The sequence below is a fragment of the Stomoxys calcitrans genome, chromosome 4, assembly GCF_963082655.1.
Source record: "Stomoxys calcitrans chromosome 4, idStoCalc2.1, whole genome shotgun sequence".
Taxonomy (NCBI): Eukaryota; Metazoa; Arthropoda; class Insecta; order Diptera; family Muscidae; genus Stomoxys; species Stomoxys calcitrans.
The window spans coordinates 80,203,856-80,216,634 of record NC_081555.1 but is presented as its reverse complement, the minus strand read 5'-3'; the positions used below and the strand labels follow the sequence as shown (position 1 = coordinate 80,216,634).

The following is a 12,779-nucleotide window of genomic DNA, read 5'->3' as shown; positions in this document are numbered from 1 at the left end:
AACCGATCTGGACAAAATGTTGTATGAATTGTTGTATTACCCATCCAAAATCCTCTGATAAATATCATCAAAATCTCTTCGGATTTAGATAACACGCTGCAAGTGCCGCTGGAAAACTATAGAACATCTGCCGTGTTTGTGTCCTGCACTGGCAAGCAAAAGAAGTTCTACTCTAGGTTTACATTTCTGTGAGGACTTGTCTTAATTAGCGGATGTGAGAATTTGGAAATTGTTGGTATTCTTAAAGCGATCTGGATGGTTAAACATTAGGCAATAGGAGGCATCTCTGGTTTCACAATGGACGAACAATTTCTAAGTGTGATTTGGATGTCTGTTACGAAAATATTACAGTTGGCAACCTACACTGTTCATTTCAGTACCATACGTATTTAGAGTTCAACAACACCGTATGGTACAAACATCCATACCATCGGATGAAACATAAAATTATTAATACCGTTTGGTACTAGCCTTATTACCGAACTGGTATTGCTTTTAATACCAATCTGTTATTGGTCTTAGTACCAAATCGTTAGTGATAATGAACTAAAAAAAACCATTGAAAATAATTTTAATCTAATTTTATTTCGATTATTTATGTTAATAATTACGTAAAGCAATGTTACACCGTGACCAATCCCAATTCTTTGTATTCAGCAATTGATTCCATATCCATTGATGGTGGCTTTCATATGAATACACCACACAGCATCGTTTCCACACAAGAAACTATCATGTTTTCATGTACAATGTCATGAGAATTTCTATTATTTCCATTTTCACCGCTTTCGAGTATTTGAGTAGATTTTTGCGCTTTCAATTTGTATTAAAATATTTTATTTATTCGTTTAACAAATACTTTTTATAATGGCGTCAATATTTTAAGTAAAATGCTTAACAAAACTTCTGGCGCGATGATAAGTATACAAATGTGACACCTTCAATTTATAATAGTCTTCTTAATCTGCTATTGAATTGATACCAAATGGTATTAAAAATGTTTGCCAATGACGCGAACAAAATAATGCCAAGCGGTATTAGCAAAGTACCGTCATTTTTCTATCAGTGTATAATTGTGTCTTTTCGCAGGAAGGATATTTGTTTACTAATAGAGGTGGTCCATAGGATAAGACAGTTCGTCACAGTTCGTAGGATTGCATTCTGGCATGTCGGGACTATACATAAGTTAGTGTACCGTTAAATTGTTTTCTAGTATTGATTTAATTGCAAAAAAGCGCTTATTTAGATTTTGAAATGCAAATCGAATGGTTTAATTTTTTTTACTATTATTAGATTCTGTTCTTTTAAACCTGTGGTTTTTGTTACCATGTGGTTAAGTTTAATCTATTTTAAATATTATTAATCATTTTTGTTTTGATATTGATTTCGATTTGTTTGGTCGCGGAAGAAAACATTTCGAAAGACAAATGCGGACGTGACAGGCTATTGTCTAAGTCACACGGCCGTCTGTAATTAAATGATTTTATTTATGTATATGTATGTTAGAAACATTAAAGGCTATCGATATGTATCGACCAACATGAGACGGTGGTTTTCTGCACCCATCTAGTGAACTTTGTAAAATAAATATAAAAAAAGAAATGAAAAATCGAAAATAACACACCATTTTATGTAAAAGATATAACCTAAATAAAACTCTTAAATTTATCTGGCCGTCTCCGCCCGATCATCTGTTTACATGTACCGCTGATAAAATTGCTGATGGTCTGAACGTAATGAAATTTTAGCATAGCTGTTGTCAGTTACGCCATCAATATGTATGTGATTGCAAACCCCCACGATGACAACGTCGATCGTTGCTGGGTGTCGATGCCAAACATAAAATTGTAGGTGGATAGCGGACATTTTTCACATCACACGTAGCACTAAGGCACGAGTGAAACAAGTATTTGCAGTGTAACAAAAATTGAGGGAAGGTGCGTGCCTAGCTAGTGTAGCCTGTATATGTGTGGACTAATCCCATTACGAATCTAGTACATATTTTGAAATGTACCCTGATCCATAAAATGGTCATTGGCACTTGGGCGACGGAAGGTGGCGCGGTGGTTGTAGCAACATCCATGCCCAAATTGCCGGGCGCAAAAGTAGGTCTACGCTTAATCGAAGTACAAATGAATGAGTCTTCATTTGAATTAGTTCTCGCATGGCTAAATTGAAAATAGATTCATTGATGGTCATTTCAAGTTAAATTTAAACAATTTTACCTTTAGTTTGGGGTCTTTTAGTGGTGTTATTTTGTCCGATGAATATTAGAATAAGAACGCGTGTCAGACAAAAAAAAAGGCAGGTAAAATGGAATCGAATTAGAAGCAAAGGTCGGATTTGTTTTTTAAGAACTTGTTAATAATATTTTTCTTCAAGTTTATTGTGTTTGCCAATCCGATTCGTCAAGGAAAATATGGCATAACAATTCTTAATAATACGTATAGATTTTGTACAAACACTGAGCAGAGAAGAAGCTTATTTTATTTGCTTATTAAAAACTAAAACTTTTAGAAGTTATGAAATTTTTTTGAGCGTGTGTAGGTGCACGTTCAAATCCACAATGAATCGTTAATTCATTCTTATGTTTTGACAATGTTAATAAAAATTGCTTGTAAAAAATGAAAGCTCAGTGAAAAAAACAATATGTATATGTTAGCTTAGTAATATGTGAATTGATCCATATTCAGAATTGTGATATTAAGAGAGTTATTATTAGAAAAATATATTCCAATTTTAGTGACAGTCTGTTGACAAATGACAACATTATTGCAAATAACTCAAAATTGGACGAACATATATATGAGTTAGTCTCATCGAGTGTGAACATTTTTACGGACAGTAAAATGGCATTGAGGGCAATAGCAACCTGGACGGTAAGGTCACGAACAGTTTTGGAGTATAAGAAGGAGATTAACGCCTTCTCTGAGGATGGCACATACTGCATCGTTTGGGTGCCGGGCCATAACGGAGTAAGGGGGAATGAAAGGGCAGACGATTTGGCAGCGAAGGTCATAGAACTGTCATCGCTAAACTTGGTTAACCCGAAGCCTTTCGTGTCGACGAAGTCTGATTTAAGGGCGTGGGCGACAAACAAACATGTAACACTGGGGAACAGCGGTAGGACGGCGATGATCCGGTTCGTGAGAAGGGTGATCTAGATCGTAAAGGACGAGGCTAGTACTGAAAGAAAGTAAGAAGGAGGTCAGTATAGCTTTTGGTATCATAACGGGACACATAGGACTACGAGCTCACTTTTCAATATCGGTGTGGAAAGTGATAGCATGTGTAGGGCATGTGGGTAAGATAATGAGACATTGGAGCATTTCCTATGCCATTGCCCGGCTTTCGCGGCTAACAGACACCTTTACTTAGGTGGGGGCACGATACCAGACATGAACCAACTTAGGGGAGTGGTATGGAAAACAATTAAGGATTTTGTAAGTAGCACGAAATTCCTAATTTTTAGGTTTTAGACAGCACAACAAGCCGATTACTGGCTTTGGTATACGTCTATAGTATAATGGAGCATATTAATATCTGCAACCTCTTTGGAACCTAACCTTACCTATATATGAGAGCTATATCTAATTCAAAATCGATTTCGACCAAACTCCTTTAATTTCTTTTTCTTAGACAACTACCACAATGTCCAGCAAAGCGTTGTGTAAATTTTGGAAAGATTGGTCATTAAATGCGCTTCAGTAAAAAAATCCAGAAATTAAAATCGGGCGATATACAAATGAGCACTTTTTTGCAATATGGCTCAAAATCGGATGAACTGTATATGTGAGAGCTGACATACATGCCAAATGGTTCCGCGCACATCACACGCCCACGACACCCTGACTTTCTTTTTCCGGTAAAACTAAATACAAGCTACCTCCCGCCTCTCAACTCTATTACTCTCACCTATGGCTTTGCTTCCCACAAATAACGGATGGATAAGTAAAAAACAACAAATTGCTGTTTCTGCTTCTTCATCTTTTATTGAAAATAAATTACTCAGTTTCTTGGCTTTTCTTTTCGGAAAATTAATTTTAATATATATCATATATATATAGCAGGACCGCCTATGACATTTTCAGCGGTCGTTTTCCCCTCCTAATGCCGGCAACATTTATGAGGTGATGTAAAACTTCTTTCCAAAGAGGTGTCGCACTGAAATCGGACTGCACGCATTGATATGTAAGATATATATGATACGAGCATGTTAGCCTCGTGTGGTTTCTACTAAAATATGTGGCATTCTCTGGAAAAAAGCTATTTAAAATAAGTGTAATTTGTGTGCCCCACACCACTACTGTGAATTTGTTGGTAACACCAAGAAGAAAGAGAGCTAGACCCCTTGATGAGTACACTGATCGACTCAGAATCATTTACACATTCTGTCTGTCTGTCCATGTTAATTTGTGAACAAAGTACAGATTACAATTTTCATCTGATTGTTTTCAAATTTGGCACAGCCATCTTTTTTGGCCTAGAGTTCGTCTCGGCTATTGAAATTGGAAGAAATCGGTTCAGATTTGGATATAGCTCCCATATATATGTTCGTCCGATTTGGACTAATACTGCAATAATATCGTCATTTGTAAACCGATTCATATGAAATTTGGCACAAAGGATTCCCTTATGACTCCCCATATTGCTGTTGATTTTCATAGAAATCGGAAATTCGAAATATTCAGATATAGCCCCCATATATATGTATCACCCGATTTTAAATTTTTGAGCCATTATCACCGTATTTCTTAACAGATTTTCTCTAAATTTTGCACAATGTCTTCTTCTATAATTTTAACTGTGTATACCGAATTTGGTTAAAATCTGTTAAGATTTATATAATGTTCTCATATATTGGGTTGCCCAAAAAGTAATTGCGGATTTTTTAAAAGAAAGTAAATGCATTTTTAATAAAACTTAGAATGAACTTTAATCAAATATACTTTTTTACACTTTTTTTTAAAGCAAGTTAAAAGTAACAGCTGATAACTGAAAGAAGAAAGAATGCAATTACAGAGTCAACGCCGACTATATGAAAAATCCGCAATTACTTTTTGGGCAACCCAATATATGGAGTAAAGAATTTGAAGATCCTTCAGTTACTGAGAACTTATATATTTCTCTTGTCCGAAGTACATTTGAATATGGATCCGTTATTTGGGATCCGGTTTACACTATTCACAGAAATAAAATTGAGTCAATACAGAAGCAATTTCTGCTATTTTACCTTTGTAATAGTGGTTGGAATTATCAAACACTTCCTTCCTATAAGGTTAGATTAAATTTAACAAAGCTCCCTACTCCCAGTAGTCGTAGGAAAATGTTGAACATCACTTTCATCTTAAATGTTTTACACGGGAATTTGCAGTCCGAATTTTTGTTGAGCCGGCTTAATATTAACGTTCCTTCAAGACCAACGAGAAATTTTTAACTGCTTAATATTCAATATCATCATCAAAGCGATTTTGCAAATAATGATCCTTTTCGACGTATTTTATCTTTTTCATCTTACTGAGGATATTATCATCTTTTTCATCTTACTGAGGATAGATACTCATTAAAAAGAAAAATTATACTATATTTAAATCTTAGTTAAATATCAATGTTGTTTGTATATATGTATATTTATATTAAACTGTAAGGATATATGTATCTAAAGACTTAGGAATAAAAAGAAAAAAAAATTAAAAATATTTTCGTCCGATTTTGACTTATATTGCAATCATTTGTTAACCGATCCTCACGAAATTTTTCGCTATAGTTTCTCTTATAACTTTTCTGATCACTAGTTGAATTCATAAAAATCTTTTCAGATTTTTCGCTGTTAAGGGCTTTACTAACGTATTTATCAAACAATCTTATCAAAATTTTGCACTACGACTTTTTCTTTAACTCCCACAATATATACGGATTTTGGTCGAAATTCTATTTCAATTTCATAATTTTTTTTATGAATTTAAATTTTTGATGGCTTTGTTTCCATGACTTAACCTGCTTACTCAGTGTGGTGTAGGGTATCAAAAGGTCGGTTTCGCCCGACTTTGGACCATCCTTTCTTGCTTTAAAATATTTTTTTTAAATTTTTAAGGCTTATGCCCCTTCGATTTTTTTAAATTTACCTCAAAATATTTTTTATTTCATCACCTTTCTACCCGACAATGGAGATTTTGGGACAGCCATATTTGTTTGAACTACGAATTAAAAAAAATTTTGATAAGCTCGTTCGGTGGATAAATACCCTAGCAAAGGCTCTAAAAGTAAAAATTGGGCGATACATATATAAGAGTGCTATATATAAATCGAATCAAATCAAATCAATTCACCAGAGTCATGTAAAATTTCGTGAAAATCTGTCATTAAATGGCGACCTTACTAAAATATTATTCTAAATCGGACGAACATTGAGAGAGTTGCACTGAACTGATTTTTAATTTTAATTTCAGACAAATATGGTGGTGCCAAAATTTCCTGTGCAGGGTAGAAATGTGATGAAATAAGAAACATTTTGAGGTAAATTAAAAAAAAAAAACAATGGGGGCATAAATGTTTTAAATTAAAAAAAAATTATTAATATATCTATGAAAAATAATTTTTGTTTGTGAAAGTTTTAAGTTCACTAATTTTTTTTAAAGAAAATAGGGGTTCGAAAATTATTTTGTTAAAAAGTTTGACCCCAACGGTATGGCAACCCTGCATTACACAGACCTGAAGTCCCGCGTTTTCTTTAAGTTTTTACATATATTAAAAGACATGTACTTGCCAAAAAATTAGTACTATTTTAAGTTGCTTACTTTTTCCAGAGAAAGACATTTATACCACATGCCACATACTTATTAGTTGTGCCTACCGAATTTTTGTGCTGATAAAGTTAGAACAAGTGTGTTATATTCATCCTATATGGCGAATGATCAACAATATTTATGTGTTGAATAACTTATACGCAACCCTCCTTCTTCTAATCATACAATTACATATACATATATATACTGCACCACCACTGTGGAACAGGGTATTATAGATTTTTGCATTTGTTTGCAACGCTAAAAAGGAGAAGAGCTAGACCCATTGATAGGTATACCGATTGACTCAGAATCACTTTCTGATTCGATTTAGCCATGTCCGTCTGTGAGTCCATGTATTCTTGTAATCAAAGTGCAGGTCGTATTTGTTGTCCGATTGTCAAGAAATATTGCACATATCACTTTTTTGGCCCAAGGACAAACGCTTTTAATTTTGAAAAAAAATCGGTTCAGATTTGGATATAGCTCCCATATATATCGTTCTTCCGATATGGCTTTTTAAGGCTGTAGAAGCCACAATTTTAGTCCGATTTTTCACAAAATTTGGCATTGGGTATTTTATTTGAGGTCTACATATGTATGCAAAATTTCATAAAAATCGGTTCAGATTTAGATATAGCTCCCATATATATCTTTCATCCGACATGGTTTTTTATGGTTGTAGAAGCCACAGTTTTAGTCCGATCTTTAAAATATTTTGCAAGAGGTGTTTTATTTGACGTCCTTATATGTGTGGAAAATTTCATGAATCTCGGTTCATATTTAGATATAGTTCCCATATATATCTTTCATCCGATATGGCCGTTTAAGGCTGTAGAAGCCACAATTTTTTACCGATCTTTACAAAATTTGGCATGGGGTGTTTTATTTGACGTCTCCATATGTATGCAAAATTTCATAAAAATCGGTTCAGATTTAGATATAGCTCTCATATATATGTACCGCCCGATTTGCACTTAAATGGCCGTAGTAGCTACAATTTTCAACCGATCTGCACAAAATTGGGCACGGACTGTTTTGTTACTGCACTTAATATATCCGGAAAATTTCATAAAAATTGGTTTAGATTTAGATATAGCTTCCATATATATCTTTCATTCGATTTGAGCTATTTAAGCTTTAGAAGCTACAATTTTGGGCCGATCTTTACCAAATTTGGTGTGTAGTCGTTTTTGTGAATAGAATCCACAATTTTCGCCCGATTTTACATGAGACGTTTAAATTGACGTTTCAATACGTGCGCAAAATTTCATTAAAATCAGTCCTAATTTGGATATAGTTCCAATGTGTATATTTCATCCGATATGGACTTTTCAGGCAGTAAAATCCATAATTTTGGTCATATCTCTACAATATGGGGCGTGAGATGTCCCAGTATGTGTCATTAAAATTGGCACAGGTTTTGGTGTACCTTCCATATAATCTTTTATCCGATATGGCCTTTAAAGATGTGGAAATCAAAATATTTTGTCCTATGGTAGGAAAATCTTACAAGGTTCTAAATTGCTATTTCAATTGGTATCCAAATTAAAGTCTGACTAGATTTCGAGATAAGTTCTACATATAAAAGGTACTACATGCACTAGGTGGTGTAGGGTATTATATAGTCGGCACCGCCCGACTTTTGCCTTTCCTTACTGTTTTTTTTTTGTTACTGTGAGTGCATTGTGTGTTAGAAAACTATTGTAATGTATGACGCGGTGTTTATCCTCTATTTTTTGCAGCTGATAAGAGACTTGCTTCGTTGTTATAATTGGTTCAGTCTTGTATATTATTTAGTCATGTAATTTGCTTTCTCCCTCTTGGTAGTCTTCCTTCTATTTACATCTATATTAATTTCTTGATAGGTTTGTATTTATCATTTTGCATAAGAGGTCCTAACTATGTTATTGTTCTTTGTTTGATAGTAATAACAAGATGACATTAACATTAAAAAATACATACAAAATGCAGAAAGTACGTCTGTCGAAATCATAATAATATTAGAACCTTTTCGAGAAATGTAGCTCTTTGCGAATGACCAAATTACGATTAGATATACACAAAAATTGCCATCAAAATTTCATTGCCAAAAAATGTCTATAACCTTTTCATCCGGTTTTGATTAACAAGATTTAATAAATTTTCTTTGCAGGTGATCTTAAAAGATTTATTTTTATTTTGAAATAAAAAAAATCATAGCAACTGGACCAATTATAGTTTTTTACCTCAGGTGTGTTGTTTCCTTCTGTGAAATTGGTAACGTGTTACGTTTCTAAAAAATTCTAAAAATCACTTGTCCAGAGAAATATTTGAGAATTGTTCCCAACTTTAATGTAGACACATGTTTTAAAATGTTTCACTAGCAAATACTTTATCTCTGAGATCGACAAAGGCTACAAAAGGTTAGGTTGAGAAGAGGGTGCAGATATTAATCGTCTGCCCTTTCATTTTCCCTTACTCCGTTATGGCCCGGCACCCAAACGATGCGGATTTTCCCAGAGAAGGCGTTAATCTCCTTCTTACACTGCAAGACTGTTCGTGACCTTACCGTCCTGGTTGTTATTGCCCTTATGGCAATTTCACTGTCGATAAAGATGTTCACACTCGACGTCCTCGCGTTAGCATCACACCACTTCACGCATTCCGTGATCGCCCGGATCTCCACCTGGAGACCGTATTATGGTCAGGCAGTCTAAAACAGATCTCAGTCCCTGGGTTCTCAATGTAAACCCCCAGGCCCCTTCTGTCCTCTAGCTTTGATCCATCCGTGTAACATGATCTTCCAGATTGCAATACTAGGGTGCAGTCAATCCAAGACTGTGCCGATGGCAACAGTGCCTCGCGCTCGACTTCAAGGTTCATCTCAGGTATCCAATCGGAAACCTTTTCCCTTCCAGGTTTCCTATTGTGGCCTCGATTATACCACGATGGTATGAGCTGCACCCATTCTCAATCCATTCTCCCATCGCGGCCCTGTCCAGTATCACACCTAAGTATTTGACCTTTTCAGATATCGAAATCGTCATATTAAGAAAACGTGGTGCGTTAAATTGGACCACCTTCGTCTTCCTCGTGAACAGGCATATTTCAGTATTCCCTGAGTTAACATTGAGACCTCTGGGTTTAACCCAGTCATATGGCATATGCAAGACCCTTTTGGCCCTTCTGCATAGTTCGTTCGGATCCTTACCCCTTATAAGTATTATAACATCGTCTCATCGTCCATAATTGGTCATTTGTGGCGGTCACCCATAGGAGTGGCGATAAAATGCCCCCCTGTGGCGTGCCTTGTGCCACTTTCCCCCCTTCATTTACGCCATGGGACACACAATTTATCCACCTGTTCCTTAGCATATGGTTATCCAGTCTCTAAGGACCGGGTCCACCCTGTACTGGTCTAAGGATTGGATCAATATGTCGGTCCGCACATTGTTAAAAGCCCCCTCGATGTCAATGCATACCGCCAGGGTGTACGTTTTGGCATCTATTTTATGCACAACCTCGTGCAGGGCAGTCTCCACCGACTCCAAGCTCCTCAAGGATTCCTTCACCACAAATTCCGTAATTATAAATCTTTGATCAACGCGCACAGTGATATGTGGGAAGTTTGCATTGATTCTTAATGGAGTGCTCATGAGCAAATTCGCATTTGCATAAATCAATCTCGGATCTTGATTTTCTTGAGCCTCTAAAGGGCGCAATTCTTATTCGTTTTGGTTGAATCTAAGAGTGAGGTGTTTCGTTTTGACTTACAATACAATAACAGTGCCATGAATGTGAATGGTTCATTATGGTGCCATATAAATCGATCTTGGATCTTGACTTCTTGAGCCTCTAGAGAGCGCAAGTCTTATCCAATTTAGCTTAAATTTTGAGGTGTTTTGTTTTGACTCCCAAGATGTGTTAACTATGGTCAAAATCTGTCCATATTTGACTTCTTGAGCCTATATAAGGCTCAATTACCCCCTGATTTGACTTAATTTTAAAGTTTAAACACGTTTTATATTTGATCAAAGTATAGACGTGTTTTTTATGACTTTTAATATTCAAGACAATTACTGTCCATCTGTATCTGTAGATTAATTTCCTATATATTTGAAAAAGCCATTCAAAGAACGTGTCAAATGCGATCCATGGTGGAGGATATATATGATTCGGTCCGGCCGAACTTTTACTTGCATTTGTATATTTGATCTAAATACCTTCTTAAATTAGCCGACAATTTATAATTTGCATATTTGCCGTCTTTCTTTTGTCCTATTTCCAAAAGACTATAATGCATTTTTAGAGAGACAATAATAAATTTGTCTGTAACCATTTGTGGCTATTCATATCCATTAAAAATGTTTTAAAAGTGTTGATAAATTAGCATGTGCTGCATCAACAATGTTCAACAGATAGAAATGCCTAAATTCATAGTTTTGTACATATATATTACGGGGCGAAAATGTTAGTGTGGTTGTTTTTGGTTTTTGTTATTTTTATACTAAGTGCACTCACCTCTGTTTGAAATGTACAGAACAGGTGACACAAATACGGATGCTTGGTACCCAAGGCTAAAACTTTGCGTTCTATCAGCGTTGAATCGACATCATCGTCTTCGAGGACAACATCTTTTTTCAAACATTTAACTGCATAATAATATGTGGTATCACGTAATTCAGCTAAGAGTACCTAAATGGTGAAGAAAGTTGCAAATGGTAAATAGTTTTGGGTGTCAACGCTCATTTGTTGGTACTTACTTTGCCAAAACTTCCTTTGCCTAGCACAGCTAGGAAATGAAAATCATCGACTGAATAATTCTTAAATCTAGGTATAATTGTGGCTGGCGGTGTAAAACGTCCGGACTTTTGGAATTGTGAATATGTGTATGAAGTTTCTGTGGGGAGGTAAACAAATTAAAAAAAATATGTATATTAATAAGATAGGAATCACAATGCAATAAAAAGAAACTAAAATTGAATGTTATATATACTAAAATTTAGTATATGTAAGTATTGTATTGATTATCCAAATTTTGCAAATAGTGATCACACTTTGGGGCTTGCTGAAATTATCTAAAAATTGTTTATCATTTCCATTAACTAAATTTAAGCCAATTCATACCATCTTGTTCTTCTTCATTTGGTTCAATTTTATATGCAGGATTTAAACTAGGCGGCGTACTTGGCGAATCTCTCGTTTCCCGTGTACCTATTTGGAAAAGTTCAAAAAACTTGTTGATATGTGATATTGAAAATAAGACGCATATTCAGTCAGTTTTTTACTGTCTAAAAATATGAACATCACATAATTATTAAAAATTAAGACAAAACAATAACAAATACCTGTGAAGAAGAATACATGAAGGATGTCTGTCTGTCATACATCACCGATAATTTTGAGGTTAATGACAGTCAAAGCATAATGTTTGTAGTAAGACATTTTGGCATATATTATATTCAACTAAGGCTGATTTATTGGTCAGGGTTTGATGGGTGACAACATTTTGCTATTTTGGTGGTTTGACAGTTTCAAAAATATTGCAAAGTTCAAGGACAAGTTTATTTGAAGGTTGAGCTAGTTTTACTGCTTTACTGAGACTTTTACTAATTTTAAAACAAGTACTTACAAAAACCATCCAATAAACCGAAGCATTTTTATTCCCACCACCGAAGGATGGGGATATATTTATTTTGTCATTCCGTTTGCAACACATCGAAATATCCGTTTCCGACGCTATAAAGTATATACATTCTTGATCAGCGTAAAAATCGAAGACGATCTAGCCATGTCCGTCCGTCTGTCTGTTGAAATCACGCTACAGTCTTTAGAAATTGAGATATTGAGCTGAAACTTTGCACAGATTTTTTTTTTAACCATAAACAGGTTAAGTTCGAAGATGTGCTATATCGGACTATATCTTGTTATAGCCCCCATATTGACCGGTCCTCCGTCATAGGCCCATAAAATCCACATTAATTTCCCGATTTGCTGAAATTTGGGACAGTG

General features: G+C 35.0%; 1 protein-coding gene across 4 annotated transcripts in view; it reads right to left on the bottom strand.

Annotated features, from left to right (window-relative positions):
• LOC106088906 (putative protein kinase C delta type homolog) overlaps positions 1 to 12,779 on the bottom strand; it is a 171,712-nt gene that overhangs the window by 18,574 nt on the left and 140,359 nt on the right. For 3 of the 4 annotated variants that reach the window (XM_013254616.2, XM_013254618.2, XM_013254617.2), the window contains 2 exons: positions 11,531 to 11,667; positions 11,289 to 11,462 (listed from right to left, as the gene is read on the bottom strand). In XM_013254616.2, coding sequence (XP_013110070.2) covers positions 11,289 to 11,462; positions 11,531 to 11,667 — 311 coding nt within the window. Of the gene's footprint in view, positions 1 to 11,288; positions 11,463 to 11,530; positions 11,668 to 11,894; positions 11,982 to 12,779 lie in introns of all 4 variants that reach the window. The other variant, XM_013254619.2, reaches the window with a different exon arrangement.